The sequence below is a fragment of the Podarcis muralis genome, chromosome 3 (assembly GCF_964188315.1).
Source record: "Podarcis muralis chromosome 3, rPodMur119.hap1.1, whole genome shotgun sequence".
In the NCBI taxonomy this organism is placed as follows: domain Eukaryota; kingdom Metazoa; phylum Chordata; class Lepidosauria; order Squamata; family Lacertidae; genus Podarcis; species Podarcis muralis.
The window spans coordinates 63,187,853-63,200,586 of record NC_135657.1 but is presented as its reverse complement, the minus strand read 5'-3'; the positions used below and the strand labels follow the sequence as shown (position 1 = coordinate 63,200,586).

Here is a 12,734-nt window from a genome sequence, read left to right as displayed (position 1 = left end):
GTGGGCTTCCCATGGGCATTGGGTTGGCCACATAGCTGGACTATAATAGCCCTTTGGCCTGGACCAGCAAGGCTGTCACGGTCTGGGTTACGGGCAGTCGGAGTCCCGGCTTGGTACGTCGGGACCGGGGTAGAGGTTGGGAAGCAGGAATCAGCAGTCCAGGGTCAGCAGTCCAGGAGTCAGGAAGCCAAGAGTCCACAAATCAGGAAACCAGGAGTCCAGAGGCCAAGAGTCCAAGGGTCAGGAAACCAGGAGTCAGGAAGCCCAGGGTCCAAGAGTCAGGATACCAGGAGTCGGGAAGATGAGGGACAGCTAGGTGGGTAGCATCAGTGGCGTAGCATGGGGGGTGCAGGGGGGGCCCGGCCGCATCGGGCACAACATCTGAGGGTTAGGGTTAGGGGGCGCAAATCCACGGGTTAGGGGGCACAAATTACTTGCCTTGCCCCGGGTGCTGACAACCCATGCTACGCCACTGGGTAGCATGTTGCCATGACAAAGAGCCAGAGGGAAATGCTGGCCTTATATACCCCTCCTGGCCCTTGCCACCAGGTGCTACAAGTGTTCTGTTAAGCTTCACCTGTGCGGCCACGCCTTGCCCTTCCAGGCCAAACTCAGGAAGGTCCCAGTCCTGCGAGGCCCTACCAGTCACAGGGCCCCGCTCCTGCATGCACTCTTGACAAGGGCTCTCCTTATGTTCCATGTTCTGAACCTCGCAAGCAGGGCAGGAGAGCAATTGCACTCTTCTGCTATTGTTCCTCCACAACTGGTATTCAGAAGCACACTCCCTCTCTGATCTGTGGCAAACAAAACACACAGCCGGCCTTCCTCTTTCTGCCTTGGCTCTCCCCTTCCTTCTAATCATTACCAGCACTTGTGAATCAGCGAAGTAGAATTGGATCAAACGGGAGGGCTCAGCCCTCTGGTCTGCTTTTCTGACATTACAGTGGTACCCCGGGTTACATATGCTTCAGGTTACAGACTCAGCTAACCCAGAAATATTACCTCAGGTTAAGAACTTTGCTTCAGGATGAGAACAGAAATCGTGCTCCAGAGGCGGGGCAGCAGCAGGAGGCCCCATTAGCTAAAGTGGTGCTTCAGGTTAAGAACAGTTTCAGGCTAAGAATGGACCTCTGGAATGAATTAAGTACTTAACCCGAGGTACCACTGTATCTGAGAGGACCCTAGAAGTGGTCCAGCAAAAGCAAATTTGCAGAGGTGGCACCAGAGGCTGCTGACACCCCCTGCTTTAAAACCTATCCAAACCAGATGCTGCTTTGGCCACCCTCCAAGCTTCCTGGTGGCACTTTCAAATACATGCAGCTCTGTTTTGGTCCTTATATTCACTCCCACAGAGCAGGCAAATGAGATGAGAGTTTGGAGAGGGTGGGGAGTGAGGGCTTTATGGGGCTATATCCAGCTTGCTGACCAGGGGTTTACTACTCCAGTTTTTTAAAAAGCAGCATTTCAATAGTGGTAGTTTTATCTTCAATCCATTTCCTAGTGATTCCCAACATAGATTTTACTTTTTCCTCACAGCACACATAATGTTTTACCACATCCTGAAGAGGTATTTTTGATGGCAAATACAGTTCAATGTAACTTGATGCCATTTATTTATTTATTTTCATTTCACCAAGCCTGGAAAGAACCGTTTGTAGCTCTTCATCATTCCTTTTTGTCTTTGCTATCCTGAATTATTTACAGAACTCTTATCTGCAAATGTGGCTGTTTCACTGTTCACTCCTAACCTTAGAAACAAGTTAAAAAGCACAAGTCTTAATAGACACTGCCAGAGAAGTCAGAGAAGTTTCCTGCTTCTGATTTTTTTAAAAAAATGGCTGCCCTTAATGTTTTTAGTGACAATGTAATGTTTTAGCTAGATAATTTGAAGGGTTTTTTCCCCCAACACAGTGGAGAAAATATTCTAGATAGAGGTATACAATGCTTTTCATAAGGTATGAAAAAGAAGCCAGCACTTCTTGAAGTGGGTGTGTACAAAGAGTTTTGATGCTAAGACATCAATAAAAATGTCATTAGCTCTAGGAGTAAGGCTTTGAGTAGATGCTAAAACCTGATGGATGCCAATGACTGCTATCTGCCCTTGTTATCTTTCAACAAGAGAGAATGGTAGCCTCCAGATATATTAGCAGCCTTCTAAAAAGAAGGCTCACTGGTTATTTTCCAGCTCCTGCTGTGTGGTATTTGTTCTCCTTTTGCAGGCAGTGAAATCAAAAGAGCCTTAAAAGGAGATCCACATCATAGGATTTCTCTGGACTACCTGTTTATTCAGCATTCATACTGATTCACTTGTGCAGTGTCAATCATTCATTCATCTCACTAATTCCAGTGTATTTCTCTGTCGCTTTCCTAACTGCAAAAAATCTGCTTCTTTTAAAAAGTGGATTAATTGGGCTAGGGTGAGAAAGCACTTTAAGTCGCTTTAATCGTACAAGCCTAAATTTCCAGTATGTGTTTTAATCCCTTCTGCGAAATATTGCCAGACTGGAGGTAGCCTTAATCAGGTTAGACCTACAAATGGAATCAAAATTATAGCAGAATATCATGATAGATCAATTTTTGGTTACATGGAGATGTTTATGCAATCTATTTTGATGAAGGAAAACGACCATGAGGTGACATTTTCCGTTATTTTTTCCACAGTTACATATTCTCTATCTATCTGCCTACATCTAGTTTGGCCCTTAAGCAACAGGGGGATTGAAGTACCAGTGTTGGCTCAGAAATCCATCCCATTATTATTTTTTTTGATAGCCAGCATATCCTGAGCTAGTCCCTTTAGGTTATAAAAAGCACTTTGTCATGAGTCAGTGTAATAGCAGAGTCAGTAGCCAGATTTCCTGAGGCAGTGATTTAGGGAAAAACTATGATTTTTTCCCCTCTGACTGTTGGCAAAGTTTATGAGGAAAAACCCACCTCCTGGATAGGAAAGATTTGGTTGTACCGAGTCACCAACCCCTCCTACACACGTACACACACACACACTCATTCACTCATACACTCATTCACTCTTTTGAAAAGAAAGTAAACACCTTTGTGTTGCAGATTATTGAAATTGTCCTGCAGTGTATGATCTGTAATTGAGCCCCATGTCCTAATTTTTTGTCATGAATGTGGCCTGCCAGACCTCTTAGACTGGCCCTCAGGATTCTCCTTATGCCACCCCACCCCACACCTTGTGCTGGCTCTGCTCCATGTCATCTTCAAATGTTTTTTCCTGACTGAGATGTGCCCTTGACCCATGATAATGTCTCTTGCTTCCCTGCCTCACTGGGGATATGCATTATGTGTTGTGTTGTGTGTGTGTGTGTGTGTGTGTGTGTGTGTGTGTGTGTGTGTAGTTGGACTGCAGTCTCCTCTACAAAAGCAAGAGTCCCATCCATTGCTCTGCCCACTTTCCTTTCTGGCCCCACCCACTTCTTGTTGACCTATGTCCACCACTGACATGTGGCCCTCAGAAGGCTTTCCTTCAAGGAGATTTGATTCATGGGATGCATACCACTTCGTTCCTCAACACTTGGTTACACTTCAGTTCCACGACTTTTCAGCTGAATGTCAGAAATCACCTCACTGAAAACTGTGGGCATTTGCTGTGGCATTGGACCATGTGGAAGTTCTGACTATGGCTGTTGCTTCATGTTGGGTCATTCACACATGCCACTCATTCCTGGATTGGTACATTCATGAGTCTGGTATAGAAATATGACTAGTTGGATGAGATTTTGAAAATGGGCCCATAACTGGTTGGTTTTTTTTTAAGTGCTGTATAAAGATAAAAAGGGCATTGAAGAACATCTGAACTGAGTAGGGTATGCATCTCTGGATCAATGAGTTTGCGGGATCTTTTTTTTTTTAATGCCTCATTTATATATTTTCTTTTCTTTCTTATACCGCTTAAGAAACACCAACACCACCCCTGGAAGTGGCTGCGTGATGGCCTGGCAGTCAAAAGCAACTGCTTCCAAATGCTGTAGTTAAAAGTCCCACAAAATGCAAATAAATTATGCCTCTTGACACATTGATTACTGTTTCCTGTTTAAAGCATGCTCTTCTTACCAAAGGCAGTGACTGTACTTTTCCTCTCAGTCTGACCTACCATACAGCTTGAACTAAGCATTATAAGAGACAGCAGGCTGCCATTACTTTGCTTGCTGGTCTCTGCTTCTCATCAACTGACTGTTGGCTGGGTGTGTGTGGTGGGGCCGGGGGTGGCAGAGTAAGGCACAGCCCAATGACATAATGTTAAAGAAAATATCTAAGGAAAGGCACAGAACAGCAGAAATTCAGTGTCTCTGGACCCATCTTTTTAAACTCTAAGATAAAGGTTGGGTTGGTTTTTTTTTAATCATCTGAAAGTATTTCTGCTACAAGTTGAGGAAAGACAATTAACACATTGCCTCACTTGATAAATTTGTTTTTGTTTCTTTATTGTTTCTACACTGACTGACAGAGGTCCTGGGGTTCCCTATGGGAGGTTTCCCCCCAGTCCTACCTGCAGATCTTGAACCAATTGCCAGGAAGGCCTACATGATGCAATCTCTGTGAAGCTCTAGTTTGAGTCACATATATCAACTTGTTGATTAGAGTCAAGATGGCAAATGCCTTGCATCTTTAATCCAAAAGCTGCTTTGATCTTTGCTGCAACTGCTTTACGTTGGGCTGACTTCCCCTCCTTCCTCCCCATTCATTATCAAAATGCTGAAGGACCGAGAAATAAACAGACTGGAAAGAAGAGCTAAAGTCCATTTCTATTTTTAGCATGGACATGATTCATTATAAAAATAGGAAAAGAAAGAATCAATGAAAGCTAGGCTAGGAAGTCACAAAACTGTAGGTTAGCCACGACTGTGGGTGTAATACTCTCTCTTTCCCCCCCTTTCCAGGCGGGAGATGCATCTTCTCTTCCTCCTCCTGCTCCAGACTGTCTGCGGCCTGATGTTAGAATCCCTGAAGCTCAGAGCCAAAACTGCTCCAACTACCAGCCAGACCTGAACATCACCCACGGTTTCCTCTACCCTCCCAGTTAGTAGTGCTCTTTATATAGAAAAGATCATAATGTTGTAATCGGCTGGATGTGGCTGGGTGTTTAAAAACATATACACAGCACTGAAACAACCCACTGGGGATAAGCATGGCATTAAAAAGGGAGAGATGGGGGTATTTCAGTGGTGTTTCTTTTGTGAAAGAATAGCTTATTATAGTCACTGCCTTCTGTAGTACCAGACCACAAGGCTCCTCAAGTCATAGTCAAATATTTTTCTTCAACAGGCTTAGATTTACGTTGAGAAAGGAGATATGTAAACGTTGCATGGAAAGGAATCTGTTAGAAATCAGGCTCACAGTGATTCATTTGCACATAACATGGAGACATGGCTTGTTTTAACCATGCTTTGTTCATTGTACAACGAGGCAAGCAAACAAGCCACAGATTGTTTCTCCAAAGCTTGGTTTGTTTTCCAGTTGCTGCTGCCTTGTGCCTCTCTAGCTTGTTGAACGTCTGAGGTGAGGTTGCCAAGCAAACCATTTTAAAGCAAGATAGTTGGCTTCTGGCACAACACCAGATAATAGTTAAAACAAGCCATGGTTCATAAGCCAACAACAAAACATGGCATCTCATTGTGCTTTGTTGCCAGAAAACCAATCATGGGAAGGGGCATGGCTGGCTGGCTGAAACACTGAAGAGAAGAATTTCACACTTTTGCTGCAGGGTCCACATGTATCTTTCTGTTACCACTATGTTTGATCCTATGTTTTCATGCAAGAGGGAAGAAAGGGTATTAAATAATAAAATTCAAGAGGTATTTTAATGAATAGATCCACCAGAATCGTAAACAAAATTGTGCTCAGCTTAAAATAATTTTGGTTTAGTTTTCATGATTTACAAACTATTAATCCCATTTTTTTTCACAGACTTCAATTCAACTGCAGATGAACAATATGATGCTTTACTTACCAGCAACATTGTTCCCATGTACAAAGAATTCAAAAGTAAGTGCTGATAATGGCCAACACTTTGATAGTGCATTATTTACCTGAGAGTTTATGCTTACATTCTGGCCTCTTCTGGTCTGTGTGGTCATGGGACAGAGAAGCCATACTGATTCAGCATAACAGTTCCCCTTGTCGCTGATTCTATCTCACTGTACTTTCAATTGCAGGATTATGGGATTACTTGCATAATACGCTACTTCCAAAATATGCTACAGAGAGAAATGGGATAAATGTGATCAGTGGGCCTATTTTTGATTATAATAGTGATGGACACTTTGATTCCCTTGACATTATTACACAGTAAGTAAAGAAAAAAGGTAACCAATTTCAATGTTAGCATGTGGCATGAGTTTCATTTTTATTTATTCATTTAAATCACTTATATCCCACTGTTCTGTCAAGCATCACAGAGTGGCTTACAAACAATAGCCAGTCTGCCATCTTCTCAGGGTTTCCCAAACTTGGGTCTCCAGCTGTTTTTGGACTACAACTCCCATCATCCCTAGCTAGCAGAACCAGTGGTCAGGGATGATGGGAACTGTAGACCATAAACAGCTGGAAACCTAAGTCTGGGAAACCCCATGCTAGATTTTAAGCGAGTTGCAGCAGGTTCTCAGTCACAAGTCAGCCAAGAAATCAAGTTATACCATGTAGAATGACTGGCTGTATGTGGGCCAGCTGATACCAACATCTGGCTTGAAAAGAATAGACAGGTGTTTTGGCAAGGCAGCTGCGGCAATGCCTCTCCAAAGGGGTATAGGAGAATGTGATGCTAATGTCCAATACAAAGATGAAGGTCTACCAGGCTTGTATGTTGAGCACACTGTTTTATGGAAGTGAGTTGTGGGCACTGCCAGGAGCGACACCTCAATGCCTTCCACATGTGCTGCATCTGGAGGATTTGGGGCATCACATTCCCACCATGTTCACATTCTTGTCTCAATGACGTCTACACTGGCTTAGTCATGTCCACAGAATGGAAGATGGCAGGATCCCCGAGGACGTGCTCTATGGGGAGCTAGGTTCAGGCACCAGGCCCATTGGCAGACCAACTCTGCACTGCAAATATGTCTGCAAGCATAACATGAAGGCTGGCGACATTAGCCCCACCGTGTGGGAATCCCTTGCAGACGACTGCAGTGCCTGGAGACAATCAGGCTGTACATCCATAGCAGTGAGCAGAGGAGGGATGTCTGCTGGAAGGAGCGCAGAGAGAAGAAACGCCATGGTGCATCTGCAGCAGCACAACTGGACGCCTTTAATCTGGCCCTGTTGCAACAAAACATGTCTCTTCTGCATTGGTCTCTACAGCCGTTTGACTTTACCTCCAAAGACACACTCCTCCATTGTCTCTCGAGACAAATGGATGCCAATGATCCAATGTGGGCTGGCTGATACCAGCATCTGGCTTGAATAGAATAGAATAATTCCAGCCTCACTCCCTGGATCTTTCCTCTGGGAACAACAGCTGCATTGCTGACCACAATTTACCTACAAATCGGGGGGGGGGGGGGCAACTTGAATGAAATATTGTGGGGCCCCAGGTAAGCCCCACCCCACATATTTGATCACATGACAAAGTGCACACACTATTTGAATGGGAATGCCCATCAACTTTGTGGGGGCCCGGCCCCCTCAAATATTTTATTGTGGGCCCCATGGCCCCTAGGAGTTAGCTCCTATGCAGCAAATCCATAATAATGATAATAATAATAATAATAATAATAATAATAATAATAATAATAATAATAATTTATTTATACCCCACCCATCTGCCCGGGCCTCCCCAGCCACTCTGGGCAGCTTCCAACAAAATATTAAAATACAGTAATGCATCAAACATTAAAAGCTTCCCTAAAGAGGGCTGCCTTCAGATGTCTTCTGGAGTATGGAGTTCTGCTGATCTGTTTGATATGCTCTCTAATGGACCCAGGATAATTTCTTGCCAGCTGCCAGTTTCGTAAAGAATATTTGCAAGTTCTGGACAATTTGGCTATGCAAATAGGTTTATGGTCCGGGTTTTACTGGATTTGCTGTTTTCTAGGCTAGACTTGATGCCACATTTTTCAACTATGGTTTGGACAGAGGGAAAGAATTTCTGCCACAATGTAGGTGGATGGATGAGATGACAGACTAGAGCTTCCTTCCAGTCAAAGGGCTTTAATATCCTGTCAGCCACACTGTGCTGTTTAAAGGCTTTTATAAACAGATCAAAATCTGTACAAAGTTAGTCATGGCAAGATAACCCTACCCACTTTTTGAAGAGAGAGCTCTTACAGGAATTACCCTATGCATTAAGGGACTGCATTTGCATGAGTATCTGTGACACTGCTTCAGTTTCAGCTAATGGAATCTTCCTTGTATGATTAATAAGAAAACTAATTCCAGGGGCATCAGAATTTTACTCTCACAGTTCCTTTTCAATTATTGTTTCTTGTTAAATGTTAATACAGTTTCAACTAAAAAAAATAGAAAATCAGTGAAATGCAATGAAAAGGCAGAGGTTTATTCTTTCAGCCTTTTGACCCCTCATACAACCATGCACATCAAAGGAATTTTCCAATCTAAAAAACTGCTAAAATTGTATGCCTTTGTTGGTTAAAATTTTGGACAGAATATCAATCCACAATGATTCACAATTTCAATCCCATACCCACTTGCCTCAAGTAAACCCAACTGAATTAAATGGGAGTTAAGGTAAAGGTAAAGGTAAAGGTACCCCTGCCCGTACGGGCCAGTCTTGACAGACTCTAGGGTTGTGCGCCCATCTCACTCAAGAGGCCGGGGGCCAGCGCTGTCCGGAGACACTTCCTGGTCATGTGGCCAGCGTGACATAACTGCTCTGGCGAGCCAGAGCCGCACACGGAAACGCCGTTTACCTTCCTGCTAGTAAGCGGTCCCTATTTATCTACTTGCACCCGGGAGTGCTTTCGAACTGCTAGGTTGGCAGGCGCTGGGACCGAACAACGGGAGCGCACCCCGCCGCGGGGATTCGAACCGCCGACCTTTCGATCGGCAAGCCCTAGGCGCTGAGGCTTTTACCCACAGCGCCACCCGTGTCCCTCAAATGGGAGTTACTTCTGAGTAAATATGTACAGGATTGTGCTGTCAGTTACTGAAGCTGAAAATTGCTGGTTAAGTATATGCAGTATCTGTTATACAACAGACAGTGTAATCCTACCTAACAAGTGCTGATTTCCTTCTGCTTCCAGTTTTGGAGCTATTCTCCATAATATTTCCACAGGGTGAAATGGTATGAATATAATTTTACAAAAAGTATAGATTTTGGTAAACAGCCTTTGATTGATCTCCTTTCACAGGCATGTAGGCAATTCACAGATCCCCATCCCAACCCATTACTTTGTTGTACTGACTAGCTGTGAGAACCAAACCAACACCCCACTGAGTTGCTCAGGCTCACTGAGTGTCCTGCCCTTCATCCTTCCTCATCGGCCCGACAACTCTGAGAGCTGTGGTGTAAGTATGACATCATTCACTTCACATGCCCCTGCTCTTCTTATTGGAGATGGGGTTTCTACAAATGTGGCCATCTGAGAAGTCTTTAGTGCCCAGTAAAAATCCAACACAAGGCCTAGCTTAAGAGATCATTGCAGTTGACTCTCAACGTACTGACAGTGATTGTGTTCAATATTAAATATTTTGGAAGAATTGCACATAAAGCACAAATTAGGTGACATACGCCCTCTGTTATTCAGACCACTTGTGACATAGCGGATAAGAGACTAAGGACTTATCTACACCTCCATTTTCCCACCGCTTTTCCCCGGGAAAAGCTGATCTTTAGTGCTGAATTGGTACAAACAGCAATTGGGTTTTAAGTGAATTGTTATTATTCTAATTTATCACTAAAGAGCAGGTTTTCCAGGGGAAATGGTGGGGGGAAAGTAAAACTGTTCAGACCCGTGCCTAGAATGTGTGGCACAAGTGGAAAATCACTTGGACAAGTGGAAGTGTGGATGAGCCCTAACAGAACAATTCTAACCCCTGATCTTCATTGCCTGCATGACTTAGGAATGCACCACATCTGGAGGGCTACAATTCCCCAATTCCTGTGTTAGTATATATGCATGAAAGTCAGAGATGCAGTTTTGAATAAGCAGGAATTAGATTTTTAAATGGTTGCTAAAGAAGAGTTGTGCCGGTTGTGAACAGATGTAATTTATCTGAAGTGCATTGCCATCTCTTGCTTGGTTTATCGTATTTCTTGACTGTGGGCATCTGGGACACGCTGTCCAATTCTGCTCTCCAGTGAAATTGACACAGCTGGCAAAAAAGCGTTATCAGTTATGCCTCCCCATCACAATGCCCTAGTGCTGGTTTATAAAGTAATACTTTCCTTTTGAAAAAGCACCAAGGCGGCATTGGAGGAGCGCCTCCACCCCCATCGTTCAGCCCGGACACTGAGATCCAGCCCCGAGGGCCCTCTGGCGGTTCCCTCATTGCGAGAAGTGAGGTTACAGGGAACCAGGCAGAGGGCCTTCTCGGTAGTGGTGCCTGCCCTGTGGAACGCCCTCCCACCAGATGTCAAAGCAATAAATAACTATTTTACTTTTAAAAGACAACTGAAGGCAGCCCTCTTTAGGGAAGTTTTTAATGTCTAATGCTGTACTGTTTTTAACATTCAGTTGGAAGCCGCCCAGAGTGGCTGGGGAAACCCAGCCAGATGGGCGGGGTATAAATAATAAATTATTATTATTATTATTATTATTATTGGAATTGGACAAGGCTTTTTTTCATCATTTAGTCTCAGGACAATGTAAGCCACATATAACTGGGCGTGCTTTGTAAGCGACTTCTCCTCCTCTAGCTGGAGTGGCTGTGGTGGCATTTAAAAGGAGAAAAGCATAACAGCTGGATGATGGTAATGCACAGTATCCAGAGGGGAGATATGCCGCTCAGTGGCTGTTCAAAGCATCTGAAAATGTGTATATGATTTCTGCTCCGAGGGTCAGCATTTGGCATACTGTTAAGCATTAACTAGGTAGTGCCAATAGCTGAAGTAAAAAAAAAAGTAGTTTTTGCTTGTAGCATTTGCCTTCAGCCTACCCCTCCCTCTTCCCAAATATGGCATAAAGGACTTGCTGTGTTTGTTCATTCTGATAAGTCATAGCTCATTGTACTGTTGTAAGGAAACTGTTAAAAGATAGTGAACAAGTTCCAAGGGCAAAGGAAACATTCAGCAGATTGCCACGGCCTAGTTACCCCAGTCCACAGTGACAGAAATTTAATTAGGGAAAATAATAAAGTTGTAAGGCATTTGTATGCAGAAATTCCTTGCACTACTGCAACATTGTTTTTTTGCCTGCTGATGCACAATTGAAGTTCTTGTGTTTGTTTGCTTTGTCAGGATGGGCAGCCAGAATCACTGTGGGTTGAAGAAAGAATTCAGACTCATACAGCTCGTGTCCGTGATGTGGAGCTTCTGACGGGTCTGGATTTCTACCCAGAGAGAAATCAACCTCTGCCCGAAATCCTACAACTGAAGACATTTTTGCCAATATTTACAACTCTTTTTTAATGAGTGTGTGTAATTTATTATGTCTTGTTAAAATGGTCCCTTCCTTGCCAGTTGGAAAACCCGGAGCACAAACCAATGCATGTTTACTTGGAAGCAGGGATGCGAGGATATGACAATTTTATTTCTTATTTTTTTCCAATCCAGTCCACATTTTGCAACAATTTGCTATTTTTCTTTTTTAAAAAGCCTCATGAAAATTCACCACATTTTAGTTCAAACATTTTTATAAACAGTTTTGACTCATGTACACATTTTGCAAGCAATTTCCCCTAATAGAATGCATTTTTGTAAACATTGTTTGGTCGGAGAACTACAATGGAAAATTCAGATAAGGGTGAATTGGAACGGATAAGCTGTATTTCGATATTGTTTGACAGATTGGGCTTTAAATAAACAAACAAACATGCAATGTATACTGGATCAAATTTATCCTCAATCCTTTCTCAGAAGTCAGTCACTTGTGTATTCAGTGGGAATGAGTGTGTTTAAGATTTCAGCCTCAATTGCAGATCTTCAGGCGATTAGGGTAGTAAATGAGGACAGCATTCCTGCAGCTCCATGTTCCATGTGTTTTCCTGGAATTTCTCCCTCCCTCCCTCTCTCTTTTGATGGTACAAGGACTTCAGACTACATGAAACTACTGAATTTGAACTTTTAACATATGAATAAAATATAAAGATTTTAAAGCATTTTGTATATAATAATAGAATGTGCCACTAAAATTATGAAGAGGAACAAACTTGCAAAAGAAAGAATGAAAGAGTTTCAGCTGCTGTCAAGAATATTGCTACATGTTATTGTGTTATCACGAGGGGCTGCACGCCTGCTCACTTCACTTGCCAGCACCACCAAATTTGGGTATTTCCTAATCAGGACTCAGTCCCAACCCTTTAGTTGCGATATAGGGGCTAAAATGCCAGATATGCAACTGAATTCTTCAGTGTTCAGGTTCATATGCAGAGCTGTTGATTTTTGAGTCGGCATTCAACCCTTCAAAAAGTAGCTTCTTTGAATGCTGTATTAACCTTGAAAGCTTAATTATTGTCAGGAGATGAACACAAATACATAAACATGAGTGCATACAGTGAACAGGCAGGGATTTTCCAATACAGTACAGTCATACCTCGGGTTGAATGTGCTTCGGGATGAGCGGGTTCGAGTTGCGCTCCGCGGCAACCCGGAAGTA

The 12,734-nt window shown here is 43.3% G+C and overlaps 1 protein-coding gene across 1 annotated transcript in view; it reads left to right on the top strand.

The window, feature by feature from the left end:
- The window catches only part of ENPP3 (ectonucleotide pyrophosphatase/phosphodiesterase 3), a 47,345-nt gene extending 35,384 nt beyond the window's left edge, over positions 1–11,961 (top strand). Inside the window, exons 19-23 of the mRNA XM_028723437.2 lie at positions 4,902–5,040; positions 5,929–6,006; positions 6,177–6,309; positions 9,330–9,486; positions 11,378–11,961. Of these exons, the coding sequence (XP_028579270.2) occupies positions 4,902–5,040; positions 5,929–6,006; positions 6,177–6,309; positions 9,330–9,486; positions 11,378–11,548 (678 nt within the window). The 3' untranslated portion in view covers positions 11,549–11,961. The remainder of the gene's footprint in view (positions 1–4,901; positions 5,041–5,928; positions 6,007–6,176; positions 6,310–9,329; positions 9,487–11,377) is intronic.
- Positions 11,962–12,734: the final 773 nt, after the last annotated feature.